The sequence below is a fragment of the Curcuma longa genome, chromosome 1, assembly GCF_044706935.1.
Source record: "Curcuma longa cultivar G26 ecotype Majalengka, Jawa Barat chromosome 1, ITB_CL_G26_1.1, whole genome shotgun sequence".
Lineage (NCBI taxonomy): Eukaryota > Viridiplantae > Streptophyta > Magnoliopsida > Zingiberales > Zingiberaceae > Curcuma > Curcuma longa.
In genome coordinates, this window is record NC_133861.1 from 25,922,782 (window position 1) to 25,948,042 (window position 25,261).

At 36.2% G+C, this 25,261-nt stretch overlaps 1 protein-coding gene and 1 long non-coding RNA gene across 2 annotated transcripts; one reads left to right on the forward strand and one right to left on the reverse strand.

Annotated features, from left to right (window-relative positions):
* The first annotated feature begins 3,211 nt into the window (after positions 1-3,211).
* Positions 3,212-7,015, forward strand: LOC141826935 (uncharacterized). Its single transcript, XM_074714255.1, has 8 exons — positions 3,212-4,123; positions 4,205-4,349; positions 4,485-5,320; positions 5,400-5,520; positions 5,670-5,788; positions 5,853-5,931; positions 6,054-6,310; positions 6,653-7,015. The coding sequence occupies exons 1-8, from the start codon at positions 3,227-3,229 to the stop codon at positions 7,013-7,015; spliced, it is 2,817 nt and encodes a 938-aa protein (XP_074570356.1). The 5' UTR covers positions 3,212-3,226.
* Positions 7,016-10,525: 3,510 nt separating this feature from the next.
* LOC141847940 (uncharacterized) lies at positions 10,526-15,342 on the reverse strand. Its single transcript, XR_012603442.1, has 3 exons — positions 15,155-15,342; positions 10,744-10,801; positions 10,526-10,582 (listed from the first exon to the last, which is right to left on the reverse strand). It is a non-coding gene; the product is annotated as an uncharacterized LOC141847940 (long non-coding RNA).
* Between the last annotated feature and the right edge of the window lie 9,919 nt (positions 15,343-25,261).

Consider the following 25,261-nt stretch of genomic DNA (forward strand, 5'->3'; position numbering starts at 1 on the left):
TTTCAAAAACTTGGTAAGTATATTTTAATTTTGCTTTATTTTCAAAGATAAGTAAATGAAGATTTTGCCTTAGCCACGCATGTGCCAGAGGCTCCGTCGCAGGCTCCGCGCGTGCCCTGCTCCGCGCAGCTCCGTCTGCCATGCGTGGTGCGCTGTCTGCTCGAGCCACGCATGTGCCAGAGGCTCCGTCGCAGGCTCCGCGCGTGCCCTGCTCCGCGCAGCTCCGTCTGCCATGCGTGGTGCGCTGTCTGCTCGAGCCACGCATGTGCCAGAGGCTCCGTCGCAGGCTCCGCGCGTGCCCTGCTCCGCGCTGCTCCGTCTGCCATGCGTGGTGCGCTGTCTGCTCGAGCCACGCATGTGCCAGAGGCTCCGTCGCAGGCTCCGCGCGTGCCCTGCTCCGCGCGCTCCGTCTGCATGCGTGGTGCCATGTCTGCCATGCGTGGTGCGCTGCCCTGCTCGAGCCACGCATGTGCTCGAGCCACGCTCCGTCGCAGGCTCCGCGCGTGCCCTGCTCCGCGCTGCTCCGTCTGCCATGCGTGGTGCGCTGTCTGCTCGAGCCACGCATGTGCCAGAGGCTCCGTCGCAGGCTCCGCGCGTGCCCTGCTCCGCGCTGCTCCGTCTGCCATGCGTGGTGCGCTGTCTGCTCGAGCCACGCATGTGCCAGAGGCTCCGTCTGGTAATCGAAAGATTAAGATGCAGCAACATATTATTAAGAAGATATTGGATTTCGACGAAGAAAAATTGCAGACTTTAAAGGGGTTGAGATCATGGCTGGGAATTCTAAATTATGCTAGATCGCATATCAAGAATTTGAGTCAATTGGTTGGACCTCTGTATTCCAAAACCTCTCCACATGGTGATAGGCGATTTAAAGGCTCAGATTGGGAAATTGTAAAGAAAATCAGAGCTATAGTCCAGAACTTACCGGATCTTGAATTACCTCCACCAGATGCATATATTATCATTGAAACAGATGGATGCATGGAAGGATGGGGTGGTGTATGTAAATGGAAGAAATCCAAGTTTGATCCTAGAAGTTCTGAACAAATTTGTGCCTATGCGAGTGGGAAATTTCCAACTATTAAGTCCACAATTGATGCTGAAATATATGCCTGTATGGAAGCCCTTTCAGCAATGAAAATACACTATTTGGACAAGAAAGAGATTACATTAAGAACTGATTGTCAAGCCATAATCAAGTTCTTCAACAAGACGGTCAACAACAAGCCATCTCGGGTAAGGTGGATAACGTTTTTAGATTATATGACAGGTACCGGCGTGGAAATAAAGCTGGAACACATTGAAGGCTCCAATAATGAACTGGCGGACGCCTTATCTCGACTTGTTCACCACTTGATGATAGCAGTCACAATTCCTGAAGATCAAATCGCCCTGTTCCACCAAATTGAGGGATCTGTTGAAGAAGTATCCAGAGCGCCTAAGGAAATGAAGAAGCAGCTGGGACATACCCTACTGTCCCTAGCATCCATTCTACCTGTCATCTAGCCAAAGCTACTGTAATCAAAAGGGAATTGAGCCTCGGGGAGCCGTTCCTTTTTGAGAGCGGTATTGTAAATAAGTGTGCGACACTTAGTATTGCCAAGCGGTATTATAAAGGTGTCACGCAATGACGATCACCTTTAAATAAAGTGTGTGCATTTGTAAAAGATGCTCTGGCACGATGTATAATAAGCATCTTCTAAGGAGGAGTGTGATATGACTACACTATGAGTGCACTCAGTGCATTAGTGCGCACTATTACGAGCACTCACATGAATTAATTGAGCATCGTAATAGTGAATAATTAAAAACACTGTACCTCTCCTCTCCTATAAAAGGGGTGTTCTGAAGCTTAGCAAGACAAGCGGGCAACACCCGAAGCCTTTACTAAGGTCTAGTTTGGGAGTTTGTGCTAGAAAATAGCTTGAGAGTTTGTGAGTTCAAGTGCTTGTAAGCCTATACTCCACCAGATCCTTGTAAAAAAAAAGTTGCAATAAAGTTTATGGTATCAGAGCTTGGTTTCTAAAGATGTTTTCTGGCTAAACTCGTAAAGGTATTCTGGGAAGGCATCCGAAGGTAATGATTTCTAATCACGAAGTTGTTTTACTAATCTGGAAAATATTTAAGGCATAATTTGTATTAATTACTTGTTTCACAAACCCTATATTGAGCCGGTACTCTGTTTTAGTAAGGAAGAAGAAAGGCCAGGGAGCCAAAAGTTGCCTGAACGAAATTGTGCTGGTAGCTTGAAGGGTACGTGAAATTTGATAATTAATAAGAAAAATGTCCTTAAATGTCTGAAAGATTTGAAAGAACAATTAGGGATTGGTATCAAAACTCTAGGACGGCCAACCTAGAATATCTTAACCTAGAAACCAAAGTTTCACTTAAAGGACTTTCTAATAATCTGGACGTCTTATATGATAGACTTTCTTTACATGCTTATATTTCAACCAAGGAGTTTCATGTGTTGCTGGATTCTTTAAGGCAGAACCATATTGAAGTTACTGAATCCTTAACAGAAGCCTTAAAACTTCAGAAGAAACTACAAGGGGCTGTATTAGATCTGCAAAAAGAATTATTAATAAGCAAACCTCTAACAGTTTCGGATATTAAAGGTTTGGTGCAGGAGATTTCTCGACAACCAAAGTTGATAGAAGATCAAGCTTTTAATCTAATCAAAGAAGTCAGACTGCAGGTTGGAAGAATTGAGGAAGTGGTACAAGAGGTCAAAAGAAGAGTTTCATGAGCTCAGCTCCACCACCAGGAGCAGCTCCACCTTCCTCCTCAGCTGAAGAATACGAGAAAGCTTTGCAGGTTACTCAAAGAATTAGTGCACCAGCCTTGGGTTTTGTGGTAGCTGCACACGCCACAAACAGTGATATAAATCGACAGAACAATACAATAATCGAGCTTTTATTAACTATAAACACAAAGCTTGATTTACTGCTTAAAAAGCCAATTGTATCTGACGTATCTACACAGGTTGCGGATATTACAAAACAATTGAAGGGGTTATCACTCGGAGTCAAACCAGTATCAAAGAAGGAGCCTTTCTTTGTTTACAAAGATCCATTGAAAATCTTCAAAGAAGAAAAAGAGAAGTTGAAGAAAATATCTGAAGATGGCGAACAGACCTAGGCCCTCTATTTCAGAAAGAGCACAAACGGAGGTCTCGCAACCAATAACCTCAGCACAAGAAGATCAGATACGTGATTATCGCAGAATGGCAAGACTGCGATATCAAGCACAGCAGAGAATACCTGGAACCAGAAATGGACCCAGGACTCTTGAAAGTCAGCTTAATCCTGATGCTGAACTAGAACTGTCACAAAGAAGACGAGCATCACTAGTGCCGGCAGAAACATTATACAGTATAAATTGGACTGAACCAAGGCACAGAGTTTATCAACATTATTCTGAAGTAAGAATGTTGGTAACAGATTCACAGCAAAATTTACCTCTGATCAATCAAGAGAGTTATAATAGACTCAGAAGGGAAGGTATGCAGATTATTCATTTGGGTTTAGTAATGATTAGAGTGCATGCCCTTCATCGCAGAAATGCAGGGACTAATGCTTTAATAGTCCTAAGAGACACAAGATGGAGGGATGATCGTTCGATCATCGGGACTATGGAAATCGACCTTTCAGGAGGTACGCAGCTGGTCTATATAGCTCCAAATATATTAATCAGTATTGAAGACTTTTTCCATCATATAGAACTAGCCGTTCAAACTCACGGCTATGAAGACTGGAATGCTGCAGAAAGCAATTTACTAATTACCAGGGGTTTAATTGCAAGGTTAACGAATACCAGCCATGCTGGATTTCGTTATAATATTCAAAATGTTACTGATTATCTTGCTAGTAATGGTATTCGTGCAGTACCAGCTTCACCAAGAACTACTGCAGAATTACAGGGCATGAGGTGGATCCTTAAACCACCAGAGGCACCTCAAATTCGCAATCCAGAGGCGGTAAGAACAACAAACCTAATGGATGGATCTATAACCTTGGCTTTTTCAGGATATCATTCCACAGGAAATCCTAAGCCAAGAAGAATGAATGAGATGGACATTGAAGATTCAAAGGAAGAAGTTCCAGAGGAAGAATTTGCGGCCGTTCTACTTGAAGAAGAAATACCAGATGAATGGGATGGCTGGGCTAAAGCTGAAGAAAAAAGAAGAAAGAATATTCGGGAGACTTCCAAAAATTCACCCAGATGGGATACTTTGGGAGAATGCAGCGGCAAGTATGATTACTATGTGGATTACTCTACTCCTGAAAGACCACCAGAGTATTATCTCCCTATCACCCCAACCGGATGGGATGATCCACCACCTGAAGGCTGGGAATATGAAGAACCTTCTGATAAGAAGAAAAGCAAAGAAGATGATCCACCACCTGAAGGATGGGAGTACGAGGAGCCTTCAAAGAAAAAGAAGAAATTCCCTTGCTATGGATGGATCAGCGAAAGTGAAGAAGAAGAGTGTGCTTTACCTAGTATATGGGAAGATACACCTTGGGAAGATGACCCAGAATGGGACTTGGATGAACTACCAACTCCAGATTTTCAAAATACTGAAAATACCCCAATTCAATATGAAGAAGATGAAGAAGACTTAGGTATGCATTTCCTAGGTCTTACAGAACAAGAAATGGATTATCCTATTTTTGTGCAGGAAGAACAAGGGGTACAGCTGAATCAAGAACCAAATTGGGAAAGTACTGATACGGAGTCAGATTTATATTGGCAACAAGTTGTGGAACACGTGGAACAAATTGAGATGCAGCTCCAAGCTCAACAGCAGATAATTCTGGAGCATCATACAATTCCTAGGGAAAATGGGTATTATAACCCAATTCCACAGGAATCATTTATTTTTGAGGAATTCTTACAACGGCTGGAGGAACCTCATAGTGAAGGTGAATTAGTTAATCAAACTAATAATAATCTGCCTTTACAGGCAACGCAGAATGAGGATCCAGAGCAAGAAGCAGCGCATGTCACTACCCAGGAGGAAATTTTAGAGCAATTAGAAAAGATGGACTATCCAATAATGCGTTCCTTGATGAATACGGAGAAGGCTTTATCGTCATCTGCAATTTCAGCCTACAACCCTCCAACAGAACCATTAATGGGGCAAATCAATTACCCACCAGCACAATCATCACAGTCGCCATATGAACCACCAACAGGGGTTCAGTGGTCAGGTAATTATAAGGGTAAGAGAGTTTATCAGCAACCTTGGGTTTTACCTTCTGCACAACAATCAACTGGGGTAATCTTAGTATTACCAGATGATATTGGACAATATGCTGATGTTATTTCTAGGTGGGAATCTATTACTAATAACTTGGTCAATGAAAGAACCTGGGCAGATAATAAACAGAAAGTACAATTTATTGAGAATCTCTTGGGAGAAACGGAGAAAAAAATGTGGATCCAGTGGCGAATGGTCTATGCCAGAGAATATGAGGAGCTTGTACAAATGGCAGGAGAAACACAGAATATTTTGTCAGCCATCAGAAGAATGGTATTACTAGAAGATCCTTATCAAGGCTCAACAATGGAACAAGATCAGGCTTATGCAGATATTGAGCGACTGCATTGCTCAAGTATGAAAGATATTTTCAATTATCTTAATGACTTTAAAAATCTTGCAGCAAATTCTGGAAGGGCCTTTCTTAATCCAGAGCTATCTGATAAGATATTCAAAAAGATGCCAGCCATAATTGGTACCGAAATAGAAAAAGCATTTAAAGCAAAATACCCAGCTAATCAGGTAGGTATTTTGCCAAGAGTACATTTTTCATACCAATATTTGGCTAATATTTGTAAGAATGCAGTCATTCAAAAAACTGTCAAAGACCTGGCTTTTTGTAGTAAGATCCCAATACCAGGATATTATAAAGGACCACAAAAGAGGTATGGGCTTCGAAAGTCAAAAACTTACAAAGGAAAACCTCATGACACGCATGTTAGGGTTTTTAAACGAAAAAAATTTGAGCAACAAAAGAAGTGTAAATGTTTTATTTGTGGTGAGCCAGGACACTTTGCCAGAGACTGTAAACGGAAGACTGGTAACATTGTTAGAGCTGCAGTAGTAGATCAACTTGATTTACCAAGTGATTATGATATTTTATCAGTTGATCTAAATGAACCAGATTCTGACGCAATTTGCAGCTACTCTGAAGGAGAAATGGGACCAGTAAATTATGCAAAACTGGTACTTGAAGATACCCCATGGAAGGCTTCAGAAACTATTTTCATGATGGGACCAGAAGACTGTGGATGGAGATCACAGGTATTTGTTGGTGATATTATGAAAAACTGCAAGCATTGCTGGCAGGAAAACCAACCGATTTCTGAAGGGAGGTATTTATATTGCACTTTTTGTAAGATGATAACCACTGATACTATGAGATTACACTGTCTTATTTGTCATATGACATGTTGTCCATCATGTTCTAAGTTTTATCTAGACAAAGCAATCACATATCAAGAGCCAACACTTGTTCCACCGTATGAAAAAGAAACAGATATGGTACAAGAACTTCTTAATTATACCCAGTATTTAAAGGCTGCTCTTGACAAAGAAAGAAAAGGTAAGTCAGTTTCTATAACTGACTTGGAACAAGAATTTCAGGAACTTTTGCCGAGTGAAGCAGTGGTGGAGCCACAGAAGAATTTGGCGCAGCCGTCAGCGTCAGATGAATTTTTCAAAATTCGGAGACTGACTCCTACGGCAAAACTTCCTATACGGAGAACTGCTGGTGCTGCAGGATATGATATCTTTCTTGATGAAGAAATCAGTATACCAGCAAGGATGCAAGCATTGGCAGGGACAGGTATTGCAATGGAATTTTCTAGTAAATTCTATGCAAGATTAGCACCTCGATCGGGTGCAGCACTCAAAATGATGATAGGAATTGGTACGGGAGTAATTGATTCAGACTTCCAAGGAGAAGTACGTATTCTAATTCAAAATCATTCTGATAAAATCCATTGAGTTTGACCCTAAAACACTTATTTCAAGTCATCGCCTAAGTAAGAAAGTTTCCCTTTCCCGAAGTATAGGTAGTTCTCTCATATCTCACCTGCTAAGAGTTCACCTCCTAAACTTGTTCCATGCTAGTATTTGGGCGTCCTTGACCTACAAGACTCGTTTGCCAAGAGGCTTTGCCTCTAAGTCTTCCTTCATCTATTTAGTAACTAATCCACCTTGAACTAAAGAACTTCAATCTGATTTTCTGAAATCTGCCTACCCCTGCAAGGCCTCGTTTGTCAAATATTCAATCAACCTCAACCCAGTTGGATTTCTATCAACTCTTATATTGGACTTTTCCATTGCTCCTACAATGTCAATATCAAAATAACCCTACACCCGCATACTTGACACAATATGTTAGTCTAATATAGAGCTAACTTGAAACCTTTGCCAACCACATCAAAATAATATTATCGAGCTCGATTTCTTGGTGTTTGATTGCACCAACATAGGTAGCTCCTTCCCTTTGAACCGTACTTGAGAGTTTCCTACCTCATACGGCTTGACAATCGATTCTATTTGCTTGCGCCCCGTCTTAATCTACCTTATGTTAATTGAATTAGATTTGTCCTATTGTCATAAAAGTATCCCATTTTTGTTGGGTTAGCCAAAAGAAATTAATTACATAAGTTTAAAACTCTAATTTTTTTTATCAATAAAAAGCATTATCTTTTCTCCCACCTTCAAAGGAATGAAGTATGGATCAACCCTATATCCTATATATAATAGTGTTAAAACATCAACACTCCCCCTAAAGGTGGTGTATGTATATCTATCTTACCATCTTGTATATAAAGATGAAATAGTATGTTATATAAGCCCAAAGTAAATATACGTTATTGATGCTATTGGAAGCTAGAATCGGTGGATGTCATTGTCGCTTCCTTAATCAAAATGATTTTGTTGCATCAATTTTATCTGATAGTAGATGTTGTCGCTCACCTTAATCAAGACTTTGCCATCCCAATCACACCTCTCCAAGTGTGGAGATCAAGATGTGAGAGACGAGGGAGAGGAAGCTAGCTAGGGTTAGGAGTCCTTCAATGGTTGTGATTAAGGTTCAAAATCTCGAATCGTGCCGAAGTTTGGGTCTTGATTGAAATGATATTATTTCGGTATCATGTCGATATTTTGATGCATAGTGGCGGTAATGGATTGGAGTTGAAGAATGAGATGAAGCATAGGAAGGAGATATTGGCTATGTCAAGTATAGTTTTAAATCTTGTATCATGCTGAAAGAAACGTCAAAACATACCATTCCGCTATATTATAAAAATTTGGCCACTCAGCATATACAATGTCTTCTTCCATTGCTTCATCTCCTTCCTCCTTCAACCTCCAATCTATCATTGACACCATGCATCGTCGCATCGACACGATACTGAAACGGTATTTTTCCAATCAAAGACCGAAACTACGGCATGGCTCGAGATTTTAAATTTTGGTACCAAGTTCATCAAATTTCGATGATTTACAAATAGTTTTGCCCAACAAGGTACGAGATTTCAATCCATGGTTGTGATTGTGACAGGATAAATGGTTAGAGTTAGAGAGATGGCTAAGGCCTACTCTAATACCTTGTAGAATTAGGCATAAAAGATTTTGTAAAGGAAAGTTACCTATACAAACAAATCAAATCTTTAATTTATTGTAGGTACTCGAATCTTGAATATTCTTTGTTTATTTCTTTTTATTACAAAAGCATAGTCAATCTGGTATCTTTAATTTATTTTCTTCAATTATTAACTTTTTGATGTCAAATTGTTTCCTCATTTACATTGTCTAGTACACTTAGAGACATAAGAAATAGCGAGATACGATCAAGCAATGGAAAAAGCTCTAATATTTCACATGAAGAGCAAAAGAGGTATACAAATTAAGAGAAAATTACTCATGCTACTTTAGGTAAACTCCCTCTAGCTTTATATATGTATTATTAATATATAATATTTTATCAATACACATGTATAATTTACATATTTTGGATGAGGTCATAACGGTTGTAGTCTACAACATGGTTTGAATTCTCTTACTGTACCAGGTGAAGCAGTCGAAATATATCATTCTGATAAATCACTGAAACTCAATATCACTCACATAAGCAATATCTCCTTCCTCTACTTCATCTCTTTCCTCTTACAACCTCCAATGTTTCACTAGCACAATTCATCTGCTACTATATTGAGTATCGTATCAGTCAAAGACTAAAACTTTGATATAACTTGATATTGTGAACCTTGGTCTAAAACATGAAATATTTCATTATTGTTATGTGCTTAATGTTTATTAATAATTTATAACATTTATTTATGATTATAAAGTTATTTTGATTAATTAAAGATACTGTAGTCATAATTCTTAATTTAATTTACTTCTCATCCTTATTTTTATATTATCTTAATGTTGACCACCTAAGCCCACCTACTGCAGCAAACTGTCTAGTGGCAACTGGCTTTTAATACCTCGATATTCTTATCACTTGGAGCACTTCCCTTCATTTAGTTACCACCTCAGTTAAATATTCTAACTTTCAATATAAAGGTCCTAATATCATATTAAAAGATTAAGTTTTCTTCTTTGTTAGTTGATCTGCCCATAGGTCATATTCCCACAATTTTGACATTAACTTTTCGTCACTCATTATAGTTGTCTAAATTTGAGAGGGTAATACATAGACAGTGATAGCTCCCGTGGAAGCATGCAAAGATGCCTATTCCACTAAAAAGGAATCCAGAATATAGAGGATGTATGGATACTATGATAAAATGGTTGCCAACATATTTGTTGAAATTCAACAACATGCTCTAGAACCACTTTCTTAAAAACATACTCCCCTCCCCCTATCCTCCACTTTGCACTTATGTAAGGTTTGATGATCTCAAGGGAGCCAGGTAATGTTGTAACTACTAAAAAAAACTTCTTTTAAATTTTTTAAGAAATTAAATTAAGTCTTCATTTTATGAAAAAATCATCTTATTGTCAGCTTATAAGGTATTGAATTTCATGTAATTGATTCATATTTCAATTTATGATAGTTTTCACTCTTTGTATATTTTGAGTGCTTAAGGTAGCCTATATTAGTGTGTCTATGCTGTGAAATTTTTTCAAGTAGCAACCTTTGAAATTCGTTTCGTGATATCATTATAAAAGAATATCTTAGAAGAAAAAGAAAAAAATAATACCCTTGGTTGTGTCTAGCAAGTAACAGCATATAAATAAAAAAGAGTAAAAAAAAGAGACATTCTAGCTATAATTTTATAAGGCCATGTATAATTAATTAAAAGAAGTAAAAAAAAAAATCAACATAAACAAATCATAGAGGTATAGAATGTTTTCTGAACCAATGCTATTTAGATCCTATAAAATACTAACAACCCTGGAGATAAAGTATCTGAAAAAAAATTAAATTGCATTAGAAACGAAGAAACATATAACAGGAATGTTGTGTTTTTCAAGTTTGAAAGCGAATTATTTACCCAAGACAAAAGTTATGAAAGGAGTTTTTCTTTTAGATATGGCCTCTGTCACCTGCAACAAGAAAAGGAAACACATGAGGAGACTTATACCTAAAGGCATACCATAAAGAAATTTATCATCAAGAATATTTATTTCCAAATTAAATTTAAACAATGAGGTTTAGATTATAGATAACAAAACCAAGAACCAACAAGATGAACATAGGAGCGTACCAACTTTGCAATTCCTTTTCTGAAGAATGCCATAAGCTTTAAATCATTGGCAACTGCACTGAATATCAACATGTCGATCAACAATGGTTGCTATCCAAAAGCAGTTTAAAGATGAAATAGCTCCATATTTGTCAGGCAAAAGTAAACAATGTGAGTCAGGCTTTCGATATGATTATATTAGGACTCCAAACATATAACCCATATAATTTTTTATCAATAGGAATTCAATTTTAATTATTAAATGGTTCCAAAAGATCCCACAGTAGTTGGAGACAGTTGAGAGCTGCACTAAACAAAGCAAGGTCACTACTGAATAAGTGGGCAAATAGGCTAACTAGGTATGACAGAGATGTTGTTACTTATGGACCAGGAAGGCTAAAGGAAAGAAGGAAAATAGAAAGGAGCGAGGTGGCATAATTGATGAGATCCAAGGGGAAGACCAAGAGTGACTGAGCAAAACAAAGGAGGAGGAATCAAACTAAAGCCACCAAAGGGAAGGAGCAGCCTATTCCAAGGCAACAAGGAGACCCTTTACACATCCCAAGGGACCAATCACAAGGGCCTGAGCTAAATACAAAGGGAGCACTCAACAGTGACTAATCAATAAAGTCAAAGCTTGGGTTGGGGCTGAAGTGTTGTAGCAAATAGTAAATCATATGGCCTGATTAGCTTAATCCAGGCCACCAATTAGGTTAACTAGATAATTTGGAGTTCAATGAAATATAATGGGCTTCAACCTTACTTGGCCTTGAGTGGATGTAAGGGCAGCATGTTGCCTTATAAAAGGGGGAATGTTTGGCCAAAGAATGAGCTAGGATGTTGCCTTATAAAAGGGGGAATATTTGGCCAAAGCATGCAGTGGTGGAGTGATGCATTGGTGAGACTCTCACTTTGTTGGTTCTTGAATGGAACCTTGAACTTATAAGGCAATCCTTGTAGCATTCATTGGCAGACCTGTCCATAGGCCAGGTTCAAACCAGACCCAGCCCAAAACCAGGTCGGTTCCCTATTAACCCAATTCAACGGTTCAGTTACAATTCCAGCCTAAAAGGAACTATTGAAACGGTGGTTTGAACTGGCAATTCATCCGAGAACCGAGGGTTAAACGTAGAATTTTAAAAAAAAATCATTAGTTGATTTTTTTTTTACTTTTTAGATGCAAGGAGAACCTTTCATTTAATGATACTAATAGCATTTTAAACCAACCCATTTGCCTTAAATTTTTCAAAGTGAGACTATTCGAGTTTTCTATTGAAGCCAATTTTTCAACCTATTTTCCTTAAGTTTTCTAATATAAAACTATTCCACCCAAGATTTAAAATCTCAATCCGTGCTGAGATTTCGGTCTCAAACCGGAATTATATGGTTTCAATGTCGTATCGTGCCGTGTCGATACGGTTTCAATATTTTTTTATTTATATATATAGTAATCATTAGATAAATATGTTTAACATGTATAATTTAAAAATAAATTGTATATTCATTTTATACAAGTTCTCAATTATTGAACAATTGAATATTGTTAGGCAAAAACTATAGTGACTATGTTTAGCACAGAGACAAAAAAAAAAGTTATGACTAATGTGGTATGTAAGCTAATATAGCTTAAATGATTGATGACTAAGTTGTAATGTACTCTTACTAAGTTGTTAAAGTTAAATTGTGATAATTAAGCTCTCATACACATCCTTATTCATGTAGCTATAAAAAGGATTCTAAGTGGGGGAAAGATAGTTGATTAGGATTCGAACTTCAATAGCATGTCTTAGAGGAAGATTGGGTTGATTATCCTAGACGGTCTCATCTATTTATATATATTATTATGTTATGAGGATTAACACAAAGATCCTAATTTATATATAATAATTATATAAATTAACTATTTGTGCATTTAATTAATTATTGATTTATATAATATATATTTATGTAATTATAGTTTATAAATATTATGAACAATATGTAGATTAAATATTATAATTTATATATATAGCTTATATTGCATTCTAAACTCAAAATTTATTTAAAAAATCTATATATTTTTAATTTTCTTAACAATTAAAATTTTTAAAATTATTTATAAAATTCTAAAATTATTTATAAATTTTTAAAATTATTCCAAATATTTTTCTAAAATTTTATCAATTTTTAATTTATAAACATAATTTAAAGTTTGATTTTGAATAAATTATCAATACAAATTTAAAATTTTTAATTAGAATATTTTAATTTTTTACTTTAATTTTTTATATTTTTAATAAAAATATAAAATTGTATATTATAATTATATTAGTTAATCAACCATTTACTTAATTAATTATTAATTTATATAATATCTAGTTATAATTTATATAGTAATTAATGAAATTATATATATAATTTAAATAATATGTTTTATAAAAAAACTTATATGACAATGATATATATATATATACAACATTGATTATAACATATAAAATTTTATTTTATTTTAATATAACAGTTTTAATTAAGCCATTATATTAGATTTTAATAAAACCCTAATTTATAATTTCTTGCGATTCTGGTTTCCACCTCTTTTTCTCCCCTTGCAATTCCGCCACCTCCTTCCTCCCTTCGGCGAGATTTTTTCATCGACCAGCATCTCGCCTCTTCCGAAGAGTAGTCACTGCCTCGTCGTCGCCTCACCACCACTGCTAATCTCTCGCCAGTCGCCTCATCAAGCTAATCTTTTGTCGATTGCCTTCACCAATGCTTCTAGGTAAGTCTTCGCTGATTCCTTCTATGGCGCACATGTGACGCATGCGAAATTGTCGCGCATGTTGTGTCGGTGCATGTCTTGTGTCGGAACAGTAAAAACCGTCTATTTCGGGCGACACAACACGGTATTTCAATCCTTGATTCCACCTTTAACTCATTCAATTTGTCAATCTCATTAGATCTCTTAGTAGGTTTCTCATTGGTCTTATCCTATTTTTTTATCCATCCAACACCAAACTTATTGAGTTTATAGAGACCATTTGACTTGTATGATATGTTCAATAATAGAGACCATTGGTTTTATACAATGAAGACTATCACTGAACATACAAAATTGATCAAAAGATATAACTTGTGTGATATATATATGCCTCATCACACTAAAATATAACAATGTTAACATTAGATTAAAAAAACCATTGATATCAAGTGTAAGGCCAAGTGGTCTATGATATCTTATTATAGTAAGAGTGGGGATAATTATATAACAGTAGCATTCAAGGGGAGTGACATTCAAGTGGTCAAAACTTGAGAATTATTTTACATCTTTCTTTGATTTCAGTGAAACAAATAGCAAGTCAGATTACAATATTTTACAATGGTAGTCGCAAAAGACCTAAAGGTATCTCATCCTCTCTATTATAGCAAAGAAGATTCTAGCTTGTCCAGTATCAACTATTGCATTAGAACAAACATTTAGTTCTAGAGATAATATTTTGGATGAAAGACGATATACTTTGGCTCCTGGTTCTTTAGAAGCTCAAGTGCAACGTGATGATTGGATGAGAGTTGCAAAATAAATAAAAATATATAACTTTCAGAATACAAAGTAGAAGAATTTGATACCGAAGGAACTACCACTGCAAAAAATAAAAAATGGAAGTGAGAAAACAACATCACTTCCTCAGATATTAAGGGTAAAAATGTAAGTAAACTGCGTGGCCTTTAATTTCTTTATATACTAAGGAATGCATAAGGAACCTAAATAAGTTTAAGCCTTTTTTTATTTTTTTCCACATTTATAAAATTTAAAATATTTTTTAAAATAAATAAAATACAAATAATAATTCTGAACCATTACGAACCATAATTGGCCGTGCCAAACCATGAAAGATAACCGTCTTTAAAGGTTAAAGTTAAGGGCCAAGATTTTCGGTAGTGAACCGAACCGTAGTCGGGTTTAGTTCATTGGTTCATCAACCTTCGTTCGTCGCTGATTGTGGCACCTTCTACCTTATCCGTGCAGTTCCAGCTTCCAAACTAGCAGTGGGTAGCAGGTTCCTTGTGTTTTCTTTTGATTCAGTAGCAATTCTGGGTTTCTTTTCTTGATGTGAGTTCCTGAGACCTTTATTCTCAGCTGGGTTAACCTCAATAATGTTGGGCATGTTAGGGCAGAAATTTTGTTAAATATGTATCACATCTGACTAATTAATGAACTATGGTTGCCGGAACACAAATAGGGTTTGAACTCCTTAGCCAAGCAAGGGGCGGTCAGGAACTTCAGTAACGGTATTAAGAGTGTTGACATTGGAGACTCATGTCGAAGCTGTTAATGCCTCTGATATTGCTGAAAGCAGCAACAGAAACTATGTTTCTTTTCGTTGAATCGGGAAGGGGGAAAAAAGAACGTGAAGAACAAGAGGAATAAGAAAAAATGGAGGAGGCGGCGGCTTACCTCGAAGAGGAAGATAAAGTGGTACAATGAGATAAAATATCCGCCTCCGTCGGAGGAGGTTAACCGGCGACGTTGTCCCAGGCAACAGCCGCTATGTCGCTTCAGCTTCGGCGTCGAGGTCGGGAGAGATCGCGGCTCGCCGGTGATAATTAAGCAAAAAATGAACCCTAAAATTTAGCTTTCCCGTGGAAACCGCCGAACCGAACCGGACATGCTTAGTTGGGTTCGACTGCGGTTTAGTCATATAGAACGATAAAATTAGGAGTTAAAATTATTATTAAAATAGTGTCATATGTTATAAAAATTATTAAAACATTTATTTCATCCATAAATTTTACTTAAAATTTTTTTATATTTTTTTATTTCAACCGATCTAACTATAAAATTAAAATAGCACAAAGGTTCAAAGTTTTGATCAAATTAAAATAGTTCAAAGATAAAACTGTTTTGGTAAAATAATTACAGTGCAATTTTAGTAAACATGCTTTAAGTAAAAAAATAAAAATATATATATTTTTTAATCAAAAATTATAGATGAAATATTATTTTAATATCTTTTAAAAGAGGAATACCTCTTAAAATAGATTAGGATAAAAATGATAATTAAGTAATTTAATTATAACTTAAAGTTAATTTTAAAGTAATTTTATAATGATTATACTTAGTATTTTAAAAGTGTTTTTTTAATTTAAAATTAAATTGAACTCTTTCTCATGTTTATATTTAGTTATATTTTTAGAAATATAAAAGTTAAAAGATTCTTTTAATATAATATTTGTCCATTGAAATTTTCTAAAACAACTTTAAAATTATATTTCTAGAAAATTAAAAAATATATTTAATAAAATTTAAAAAAAATATTTAGATATGTATTTATGAATTTGATTTTAAAGATATTAATAAATATATTAGGGGATATAGTCCAATGATTATATAATAGAAGGTAAAGTTTAATGGTGTAGAAAGATCCATATAATCGACTTTATCTAGTGTGATAAAACTTGATTGTTATTGGTGTTGTTGTTATAGTCAATATATATATATACAAGAATGGATTTAAAAATTAGAGTTGAGGGGTTTGAATTTAATGTAATAAATTATATATTATTATAATAAATTATATATATAATAAAAAAATAGTACATTATACTATTCTATAAAGTTGTATAGATTTTGAAATATAAAATTCATCTATAATAAAATCTATATTTATATTCTTAACAATATAAAATATTAAATAATCTTTAAAAAAAACTCATCTCCATTTTGTTGTGAAATTGTCTTTACATACTTGATTGTTGGAAAAACTCACTCAATAATAGCAATAGAAATAGATCATGTCAAAATAAGATAAATCAATCTATTCATATGTTTACTTCATACAAGGGATGAAAAAAAGAAAGGAATCCCTAGGGAAAATACCCTAAGGAAGGAGAAAAGAAGGTAAATAAAATCCATCCTTTCATTATGTTTGTTTACCTTGGGGAAGGAAGGAAAATTTAAAAAATCTATATTGTCCAAAATATCCATCTTCTTCTTCCTCCCCCGCTTCCGTCGCACTCTCTCCCTCGCCCCCACCGGCCCGCCCCCGATCGCCCTCCACCTTTCCCTGCATTATCGCTGAAATCTGCGTCCTCTTCCACTTTTCCTCCTTCAGACAACGCTGCAGAGGCGGCGGCGGAGGAAACAGGCTGTTGATTTGTGGGCATGAGGCAACGGACGAGGGCCACAGCAGCTTCGAGAGGGAGTGGGAGGGGAGGACGAAGCTGCAGCGGGCGCACCAAGCAACAATTGCAGACTTGAGGGCGCAGTTGCGGATAAGCATGGGCGGCGGCGACAGGGCTATGTGGAGGCCCGGCGAGGCGAAGGCGAGGTCGAGGTAGGCCTGAATGCAGCTGCGCTCGAAGGTCCGCCGTGAAGGACGGCGTGGGCGACGCCGAGGCGGCGGGGGACAGCGAGGCGGCTGAGGAAGAGCGGCAATATTCCACCTTGGCAGCCTGGTGTGAGCTTCCACCTTGCCGGTAGCTTGCTGTTTGGGCGAGGTCGGATCTGGAAGCGCTGGATCGCCGGACAACGACGTGGAGCTTGCTGTTTGGGCGCGTCTGTTGTTTGGGCGCAGTATCGCGAGCAGGGAAGAGAGAGCAGGGAAGAGAGAGGATAGTTAAGTCTTTTTTTTTTCCATCCTTTTTCGCCCGATTTGGAGGGGAGCGATTTTGACAGAAAATCAATCAACAGATGGATTAACTTTCTCTCCCTTTCTAAAAAATTAGAAAAGTAAACAGTGGATGCATGCATGCAAAGGAAATGTTTCCTCAGTTTTTCTTTCCACACCTCCAAGTAAACTGAGCATAAAAGTCTTCAAATTCTACATCATATCAAGTTTATAATATACTAATTCTTACTCCAAAGTAATTAATGATGTTTTGCTGAAATGAAATTTTCAAGATAAATTTTTATTACAATCTTGTAATAACATCACTATACATTGAGTCACATGAATTTTTAAAATCTAAAACTATACTAAGCGAAAGAAATTTCATTGAAAGATTTATGTTTCGCCAACATGGTGACATCAAGCAACTCTATGGGTTAATTAATGAAGAATGTAACAAACAAATTAAGTTTGCAGTGTTATTTATAGGCTTGTGAGTTAGGAATAATTGAAAATAAGATTGGAATAAAATTCATATTTGATTAGGATTTCGATATTATTATTATGAATGAATTGAAAATAAATTATTTTTTTATATAATTAATGATCGAGTAATGATTAGATTTTTTTATAGAAATGACGTGAGCAAGCAGTAATATTGATAGAAACATGATTTCACAAATAATTTACTTAAATTGATAAAGCATATAACAATCTAATTAATTATGTAATATTACATAGAAAGTTAATATCAAAATCAGATGAGTCTTTATGGGTTTTTTAAAATCAAAATAATTTAAATCGGTAGAAAAGTTTCTTATAATTTATAATTACAGTGTCGAAAATTGGTTAATTAAAATTGTAAGAAAAATATGTTTTATAAATATTATCTATAGTAATATTATTTCAATCAATTAAAGTTAATATTTAAATAATTTAATGGCATGTAACTGTTAGGACTCTACTCCCTAGTGCAGCTCAGCAGTAAAGTATTTTGATGAGTTGAGCTAAAGGTTTTAATTAAATTTGTAGTTTGAGTATAGAGGTTAAGTGACATGATTAAGAATTGTGATGGTACGATGGCTCGAGATTTGCAAGATCAAAGAAGAATGACGTATTTGAAGAACCATAAAATGAAGAACAACAAAACAGGATAAGTTGAGAATATGAAGGATGTGTAAGGAGGAATTGAGAGTTCGAAACGTCTGAGAGATGCAGTTTAATGATACACGACATTAAAAATTTGAGAAATTCTGTGTATACAAGAGTCAAGGATACATTATAAACTAGGCAAACTCGAGCAGGTCAAAATTAAAAGATCTAATCAATTAGTGTTAGAATCTATATAGTGGATTATGATTAAAAAAATCACATCTCATGTGTATAAGGGATTTTATGATTTGACCAATCGATTAATGATTATGTATCAATTAACTAGTGGTTGTTGATCAATAACCTAATTGGTTTAAGATTTGACCCAATAAACTAATATATAGGGACTAGTTGATTGGTGGTCCAAATACTACAAATTAAGCCTAGAGTATTCTAGTTGGATCAGTCGACTATGATATAAACTTTGGTAAAATGATCATAATATTTTTCTAGTCGACTAAGACTTATTTGAAGTGAGTGGAATGTTATTCTATCAATTGAGTTAGTCGATTGAGTTCTAATATTGAAAGAGTACAAAATGTCTTAAAGCGCTATAACAGTTGACTAAGTGCCGATTAATTAATTGCTAATAAGATTAATCGATTAATGATCAATCAATTGTTGATCACCACATCAATAAAATGAAAAGTTTTAAACTAAAGACTATAAAAGGGGCAAAAAGGGGATTTGAGATCAACATCCACTTGGTGCAAACATAATGCACAAATACTACCTCCACAAGCTTTCACTATTGTCATTTTTATCTCCGTTTTTAGTGACTGTAATTGATATTGTAAGAGGTTTGGAAGTTCAGTAAGATTTGATCTAAAGTACAACTTGATTTGTCAACCTAATCACCTTTTTAGGTCTCTCAAACCAGTTCTGGTCACTTGGAACCTCAAGTTGTCCTTATCTACTTCCTACACCACAAAGTTTAGAACATATGTTATATTTGATCAACAACTATTACCCACTTTGAATTCGAAACATAAGGTGATTTTTGTGTCAAATTTGTGTATACTATTAAGACTACTCTCGATTTCAAAAAGTTGAAGCACCCCTCATTAGAAAATCTCTCATAGCTTATGTTATATCATTGGGAAAAAAGACTTAGTTAAAAATTCTAAAATTGGTTGGACATTTTTACAAAAATATCAATTAAAAAGCATCAGCCAAACCCTTCTTCCCGTGGTTGACCCTTTCTTCTTTCTCTCCTTTTTATGTTTGCCCTAACCCTACCTTTCCCCCAACCGACATTCGCCACACTCAAACTCGTCACCGCACATCATGGTCGTTGAATGCCCTTGTAGCTAGCGTCGTCGTGGTCACGCTACCATCGTCGTGTTGCCAACGCCCCACGGTAATCAAGAATTCCCTTTCTACTTAATTTTTTTTTGGTTTGACACTTCATAGCAATCAAGAATTCCATAACTTGGATTTTCTTTATTTTATATGTCATAAATCCATTATATGTAGTATACGGTGCTTGTTGTTGTTTTAGGTCTACATTGATCGGTTAGAAAACAAGAATAACCTCATCAATGTTAAATTAGGTATGGATTAGAAAATATTGATGATGAATTATTTAAGATTTATATTTATCTGGTAGAAGAAAAATAAAGTACACGCTCGTATATACTTCTATTTGCTTAATCATATCTTTATACTTATTTATCCTTTTATACTTGTTTATCAAATTTTTGTATCTATCAAAATTGATCAATGCCATTTAGATAGACAATTGAGAAATATGGAAAATTTAAGATAATTTTCTAAAAAAAAATTCAAACCCTCATGAGAATTTAAAGTGAATAAAATAATATAAATGATATTATTATCAAAAATTGAATAATATGAGAGAAAGCTTCGGCTCAGTGCTCGTAAGAAGTTATATAACAACCAAGTTACTAAAGAAGTGAATGTAACTCTCGTACTATGAAACTTCAATTCTATTAGTTATAAAAGATATAAAATTAATTATATTATAATAGAAATAACTCTCTATAAATATAGAGCTCTTGGCTCCATAATTTGAAAAGAGCTTTCGAGTCTTTCTGCGCATGCATAAACTTGGATCAAATGGAGATAAATTTCTCCTCATGGGGTGGATTATAGTGTTGGGACCAGTGCGTTCGCTAGAGGGGGGTGAATAGTATTTTTCGCTCTTGCCTACAAAATCGTTAGCGGAAGTACAAAACAAAAGCAAGATAAAAGAAACAAACGCTAACCCGTTCGATTTACTTGGTATCCACCTCTACGAGGTGACTAGTCCAAGGATCCACACACAGTACGCGACCTTTCCACTATGAAACTTCTCCTTCTCAAAGCACTCTTTGAATGTGGAGAAACCTTTACAAATAATCTCTCTTCCTCTTACAGAAATGAATAGTGAAGTATGGAGGAAGAATATGAAAGACAACACTTGAAGATCTTACAGAAATGATAGAATAAAAACCACACATTCTCCAAGCTTTAATCTGTCATTTTATATTTTTCGCGATACCAATCGACTGCCCCAGGGACCAGTCGACTGGTGGGCTTCAACGACTACTTTAGATTGAGTTATTTCTCCAGTTGTCAGCCCAATGTTCGAATATTAGTCAACTGATGGCTCCATCAGTCGACTGGTTAGTCGACTGATCTTTCTGTGTGCTTCTAGATTAAGGCGCCAGTCGACTGATGACAGTGTCAGTCGCCTGGTGAAGCTGAAAATCCCCTTTCAGCTTCCTTTTTTATCCTTTAGCCTTGACGCAAGCCTTCAAATATCTTCCACAAGCCTCGTGTCCATCCTTGCACTTGCTTGAGATGTTTCCCTCAACTTCATCGTGCTAAGTCTTCCTTTGCCAAGAAGTTGCGCCTCCGGGACTTCACATTTGCCAAGAGGCCGCGCCTCCGGGACTTCACCTTTGCCAAGAGGCCACACCTCCGGGGCTTCACCGTTTGCTAAGAGGTTGCGCCTCCGGGACTTTACCATTTGCCAAGAGGCTACGCCTCCGGGACTTCACCGTTTGCCAAGAGGCCGCACCTCCGGGACTTCACCTTTTGCCAAGACTTCAAATCTGGACTTTCCTGTTTACTCAAATCACACATGTTAGATCACCAACATTGCCTAACTTAAACTCATTTTAGCCAAATATTAAAATTCAATTACACTTGGAGCAAGACTGCACCAACAATCTCCCCGTTTTTGATGTTTGACAAAAACTTATTTATGTTAGGTCTTTAATATAATAGGATATAACAACAGTAAAATAATCATAACAATAAGGAATGAATCATAAGACAATAAGCATAAAAGCATAAGAACATGTTGATTCTAACTTAAACCAAACTCATTCTCCCCCTTTTTTGAAAGACAACAAAAAGATCATAAATTCAAAGGAGGCGGAAACAAATAAGAGGTAGGGCAAATGTTCAATAAGGAGCCTCATGCTTTAATAATAACAAATTTGTTCGTTTAGGTACACACTCCCCCTAAAATCCTACTCCTCCTATACCATGCACCAACAATGAATTTGTAGCACCTAAAATATAGGTTTGATCAATCCTATAGACCATAACAATGCTCCTAGAGTATGTATCAAAGAATAGTAGGTTAAAGGATACGTAAATAGTAAAAAAAAGATCAAAATCAGAAACTTTCAGCTACATCAGTCGACTGATCTCTGAATCAGTCGACTGACATCAGTCGACTGAGGTCCTCATCAGTTGACTGACATGTTTAAACAAAACTAATAGATTTATTAGTCGAGTGAAAATAGCTTGCAGTCGACTGGGACCAGTCGACTGATACCTGCATCAGTCGACTGATGCAGTGTATCAGTTCTGTGCAACTTTCTGATATGAATTTCAGAAATTTTATAAAATTCAAAAAAATCTGAAATTTTGCAAACAAGTTTGTTTTGACATACATTATCAAGGAAAAATATAATTTTATGAAAAATTTGGTTATTTCACAAGTTTGACACAAACTTAAGAGTTTGGCACAAACTTGTACTTATGTATCAATCTTAAGCCATGTTTTGAAATCTTTGATGTTGCAAGTGTATATCAATGTGAATACTGTAGGATCGGGTTGTACCGGCTAGAGGGGGGTGAATAGACGGTTAAGAGAATTAGCACTCGTCGTTAAGAAAAACTTGGTTGCAACTGGATCGTTGCTTCCAAGGCAATTAACGCTCAATAAAAAACTCCTTTAGGCGGAGAAGCCTTTACAATTGTAGCACACAGACTTAGAGAGAAGATTACAAAAGTAATTGGTGATCTAACTCTAAAACTCTAAGTCTATTTATAGCCCAAGAGAATAGATCTAGATCGTTGATCGTAGATAAACTTTCTCTTGGTCGTTGATCCGTTGATGCGATCCTAATCATTGATTAGAGATAGGCTTGATTGTAGCCGTTGAGTAAATAAAGATAAACTTTATCTTTAATAAAACATAAAAAGAATTATCTTTAATAAAAAATAAGTATTTATCTTTTATATGATAAAAGATAAATCTTATTATTATTTTTTCTTCTTTTTTTTTGCAACCGCCACGTCCAAACGGTCCAAGTCTAAGTCTTCTTCTCTGGGCAAAGTCAACGATAGTTGGTATATGATAGTTATATTGATACTCTTCATACCTCATCAAGATGCTATAAGCATAAGTGAGATATGAACATCATCCTAGCATCTCACATAATATTCAAATGAAAGAAATACACAAGCAAGCCTTCCTAGGGTCTTGTGAGATGTACATAAATAACATTTTGCTATAGGATCATGCAATGCTAAGTTCATAATTTTTCAAAACACATACCAAATTCCCTCCACGTCACTATCTAAGTTCACATTTGTTCCTATAGGATTAGAAGTTACCTTAGTATTTTCCAAACCAAATTTCTTGATAATTTCTTTAGCATATTTGGTTTGGTAAACATGAGTTCCTTCTTCTCTCTTACCTATACAACATGAAACACATCACTCTTTGGTACCCAAAAGCTAGATTCACTAATATTTTACAAATATTTCTTAGGGACCCATGCTTGTTTTACCTTTCCTTTAATGATTTGTTTGCTAGGTGACCCTTGTCTTCCTACTAGAGAAATATAGGCAAACTCTTTAGGCTTGTATCCTATTCCGGCCTTGTTGTAAACCGCTCTTTGACTATTTAGGATCATATCAAGGTATTTTGACCCATTTGAAAATTTTTCTAAACATTTTCTTAAATCAACGACTTCATCCTTTAACTTAGCATTTTCCTCATTAATTTCACTAGAGTCACTAGATTCACATGCATTGTTCCTAATAGTCCTAAGTTCCTCCTTTAATGCCTTAACCTTAGACTTAGATTTATCCAAAGTATTTTTAAGATAAGCAATGGTTTTATAAAGAAAATTTTCTTTGGCAGAATCCATTACCTCATCTTCACTTGATGAAGATTCGTCGCTACTTGATTCTTCCTCCTCACTTGTGGTCTCTTGGTCACTTTCACGTCCCATCAGTGCCATGTGTCTAGTGATGTGGCATAGTTCTTCTTCATCATCTGATGACTCGCTACTTGACGTATCCCATGTGGCTTGGGCCACCATGGACAGTTTGTCTTGACGTGCCCCTTCTTGTTGCATTCATAGCACGTAACATTATGATTAAAACTTGAACTTTGACTGTTTTTACCTCTTGATGATGTAAACATCTTCTTTACATCCCTCCTTGTGAATCTTCTTGTTCTTCCCATCATTTTCTTGACATATTGAGCAACCTCCTTTGCCGACATCTCCTCATCGCTATCCGAAGATTCCCAGTCGGACTCGGATGAAAGCTTTCCTTCTTTTCCTTCTTCTTCTTCTTTTCTGCAACCAAAGCTATACCTTTCTCTTTGGTAGATACAGTTAGCTTGTTCATGTAATTCAAATTCACAAAATAGTTCATCTAACTTAACAGCTGAAAGATCCCTAGACACTTTATACGCATCGACCATCGATGCCCATAGAGTGGTTCTGGGAAAAGCTTGAAGTACGTACCTTACCAAGTCCCGGTTGTCAATTTTCTCACCTATTACATGAAGACCATTCACGATCTCCTTGAATCGCCCATGCATTTGACTTACCATCTCGTTGGGCTTCATGGTGAAGGTTTGGAGTTGTCCTACCAAGAGATCCCTCTTGGCTCGTCTTGATTCGCTTGAACCTTCGTTTAGTTCGATGAGCTTCTCCCAAAGCTCTTTGGCCGAGTCGAATGGTCCGACCTTGCTCAGTTGTTCTTTGGAAAGCCCGCATTGCAAGGTGGTTGTGGCTTTTGCATTTGCTTGAGCCTTCTTGCATACATCCTTCGACCATTCCTTGGTAGGGAGAGGAGCTCCAGAGGCGTCCTTTGGTTTCTCAAAGCCATCTACAATACTAAACCAGTTTTCAATGTCATTCATTAAATAATATTCCATTCTACCTTTCCAATATGCAAAATTATTGTCATCGAAGTAGGGAGGTCGTGCAGTGTTGTATCCCTCTTGAAACGTCATTTGAAGGTTTCGGTTGAATGTTAGTTCGTCCGAAAGGAACCTGCTCTGATACCACTTGTTGGGACCGATGCGTTCGCTAGAGGGGGGTGAATAGCGATTTTTCGCTCTTGCCTACAAAATCGTTAGCGGAAGCAAAAAACAAAAGCAAGATAAAAAAATCAACGCTAACCCGTTCGATTTACTTGGTATCCACCTCTACGAGGTGACTAGTCCAAGGATCCACACACAGCACGCGACCTTTCCACTATGAAACTTCTCCTTCTCAAAGCACTCTTTGAAGGCGGAGAAACCTTTACAAACAATC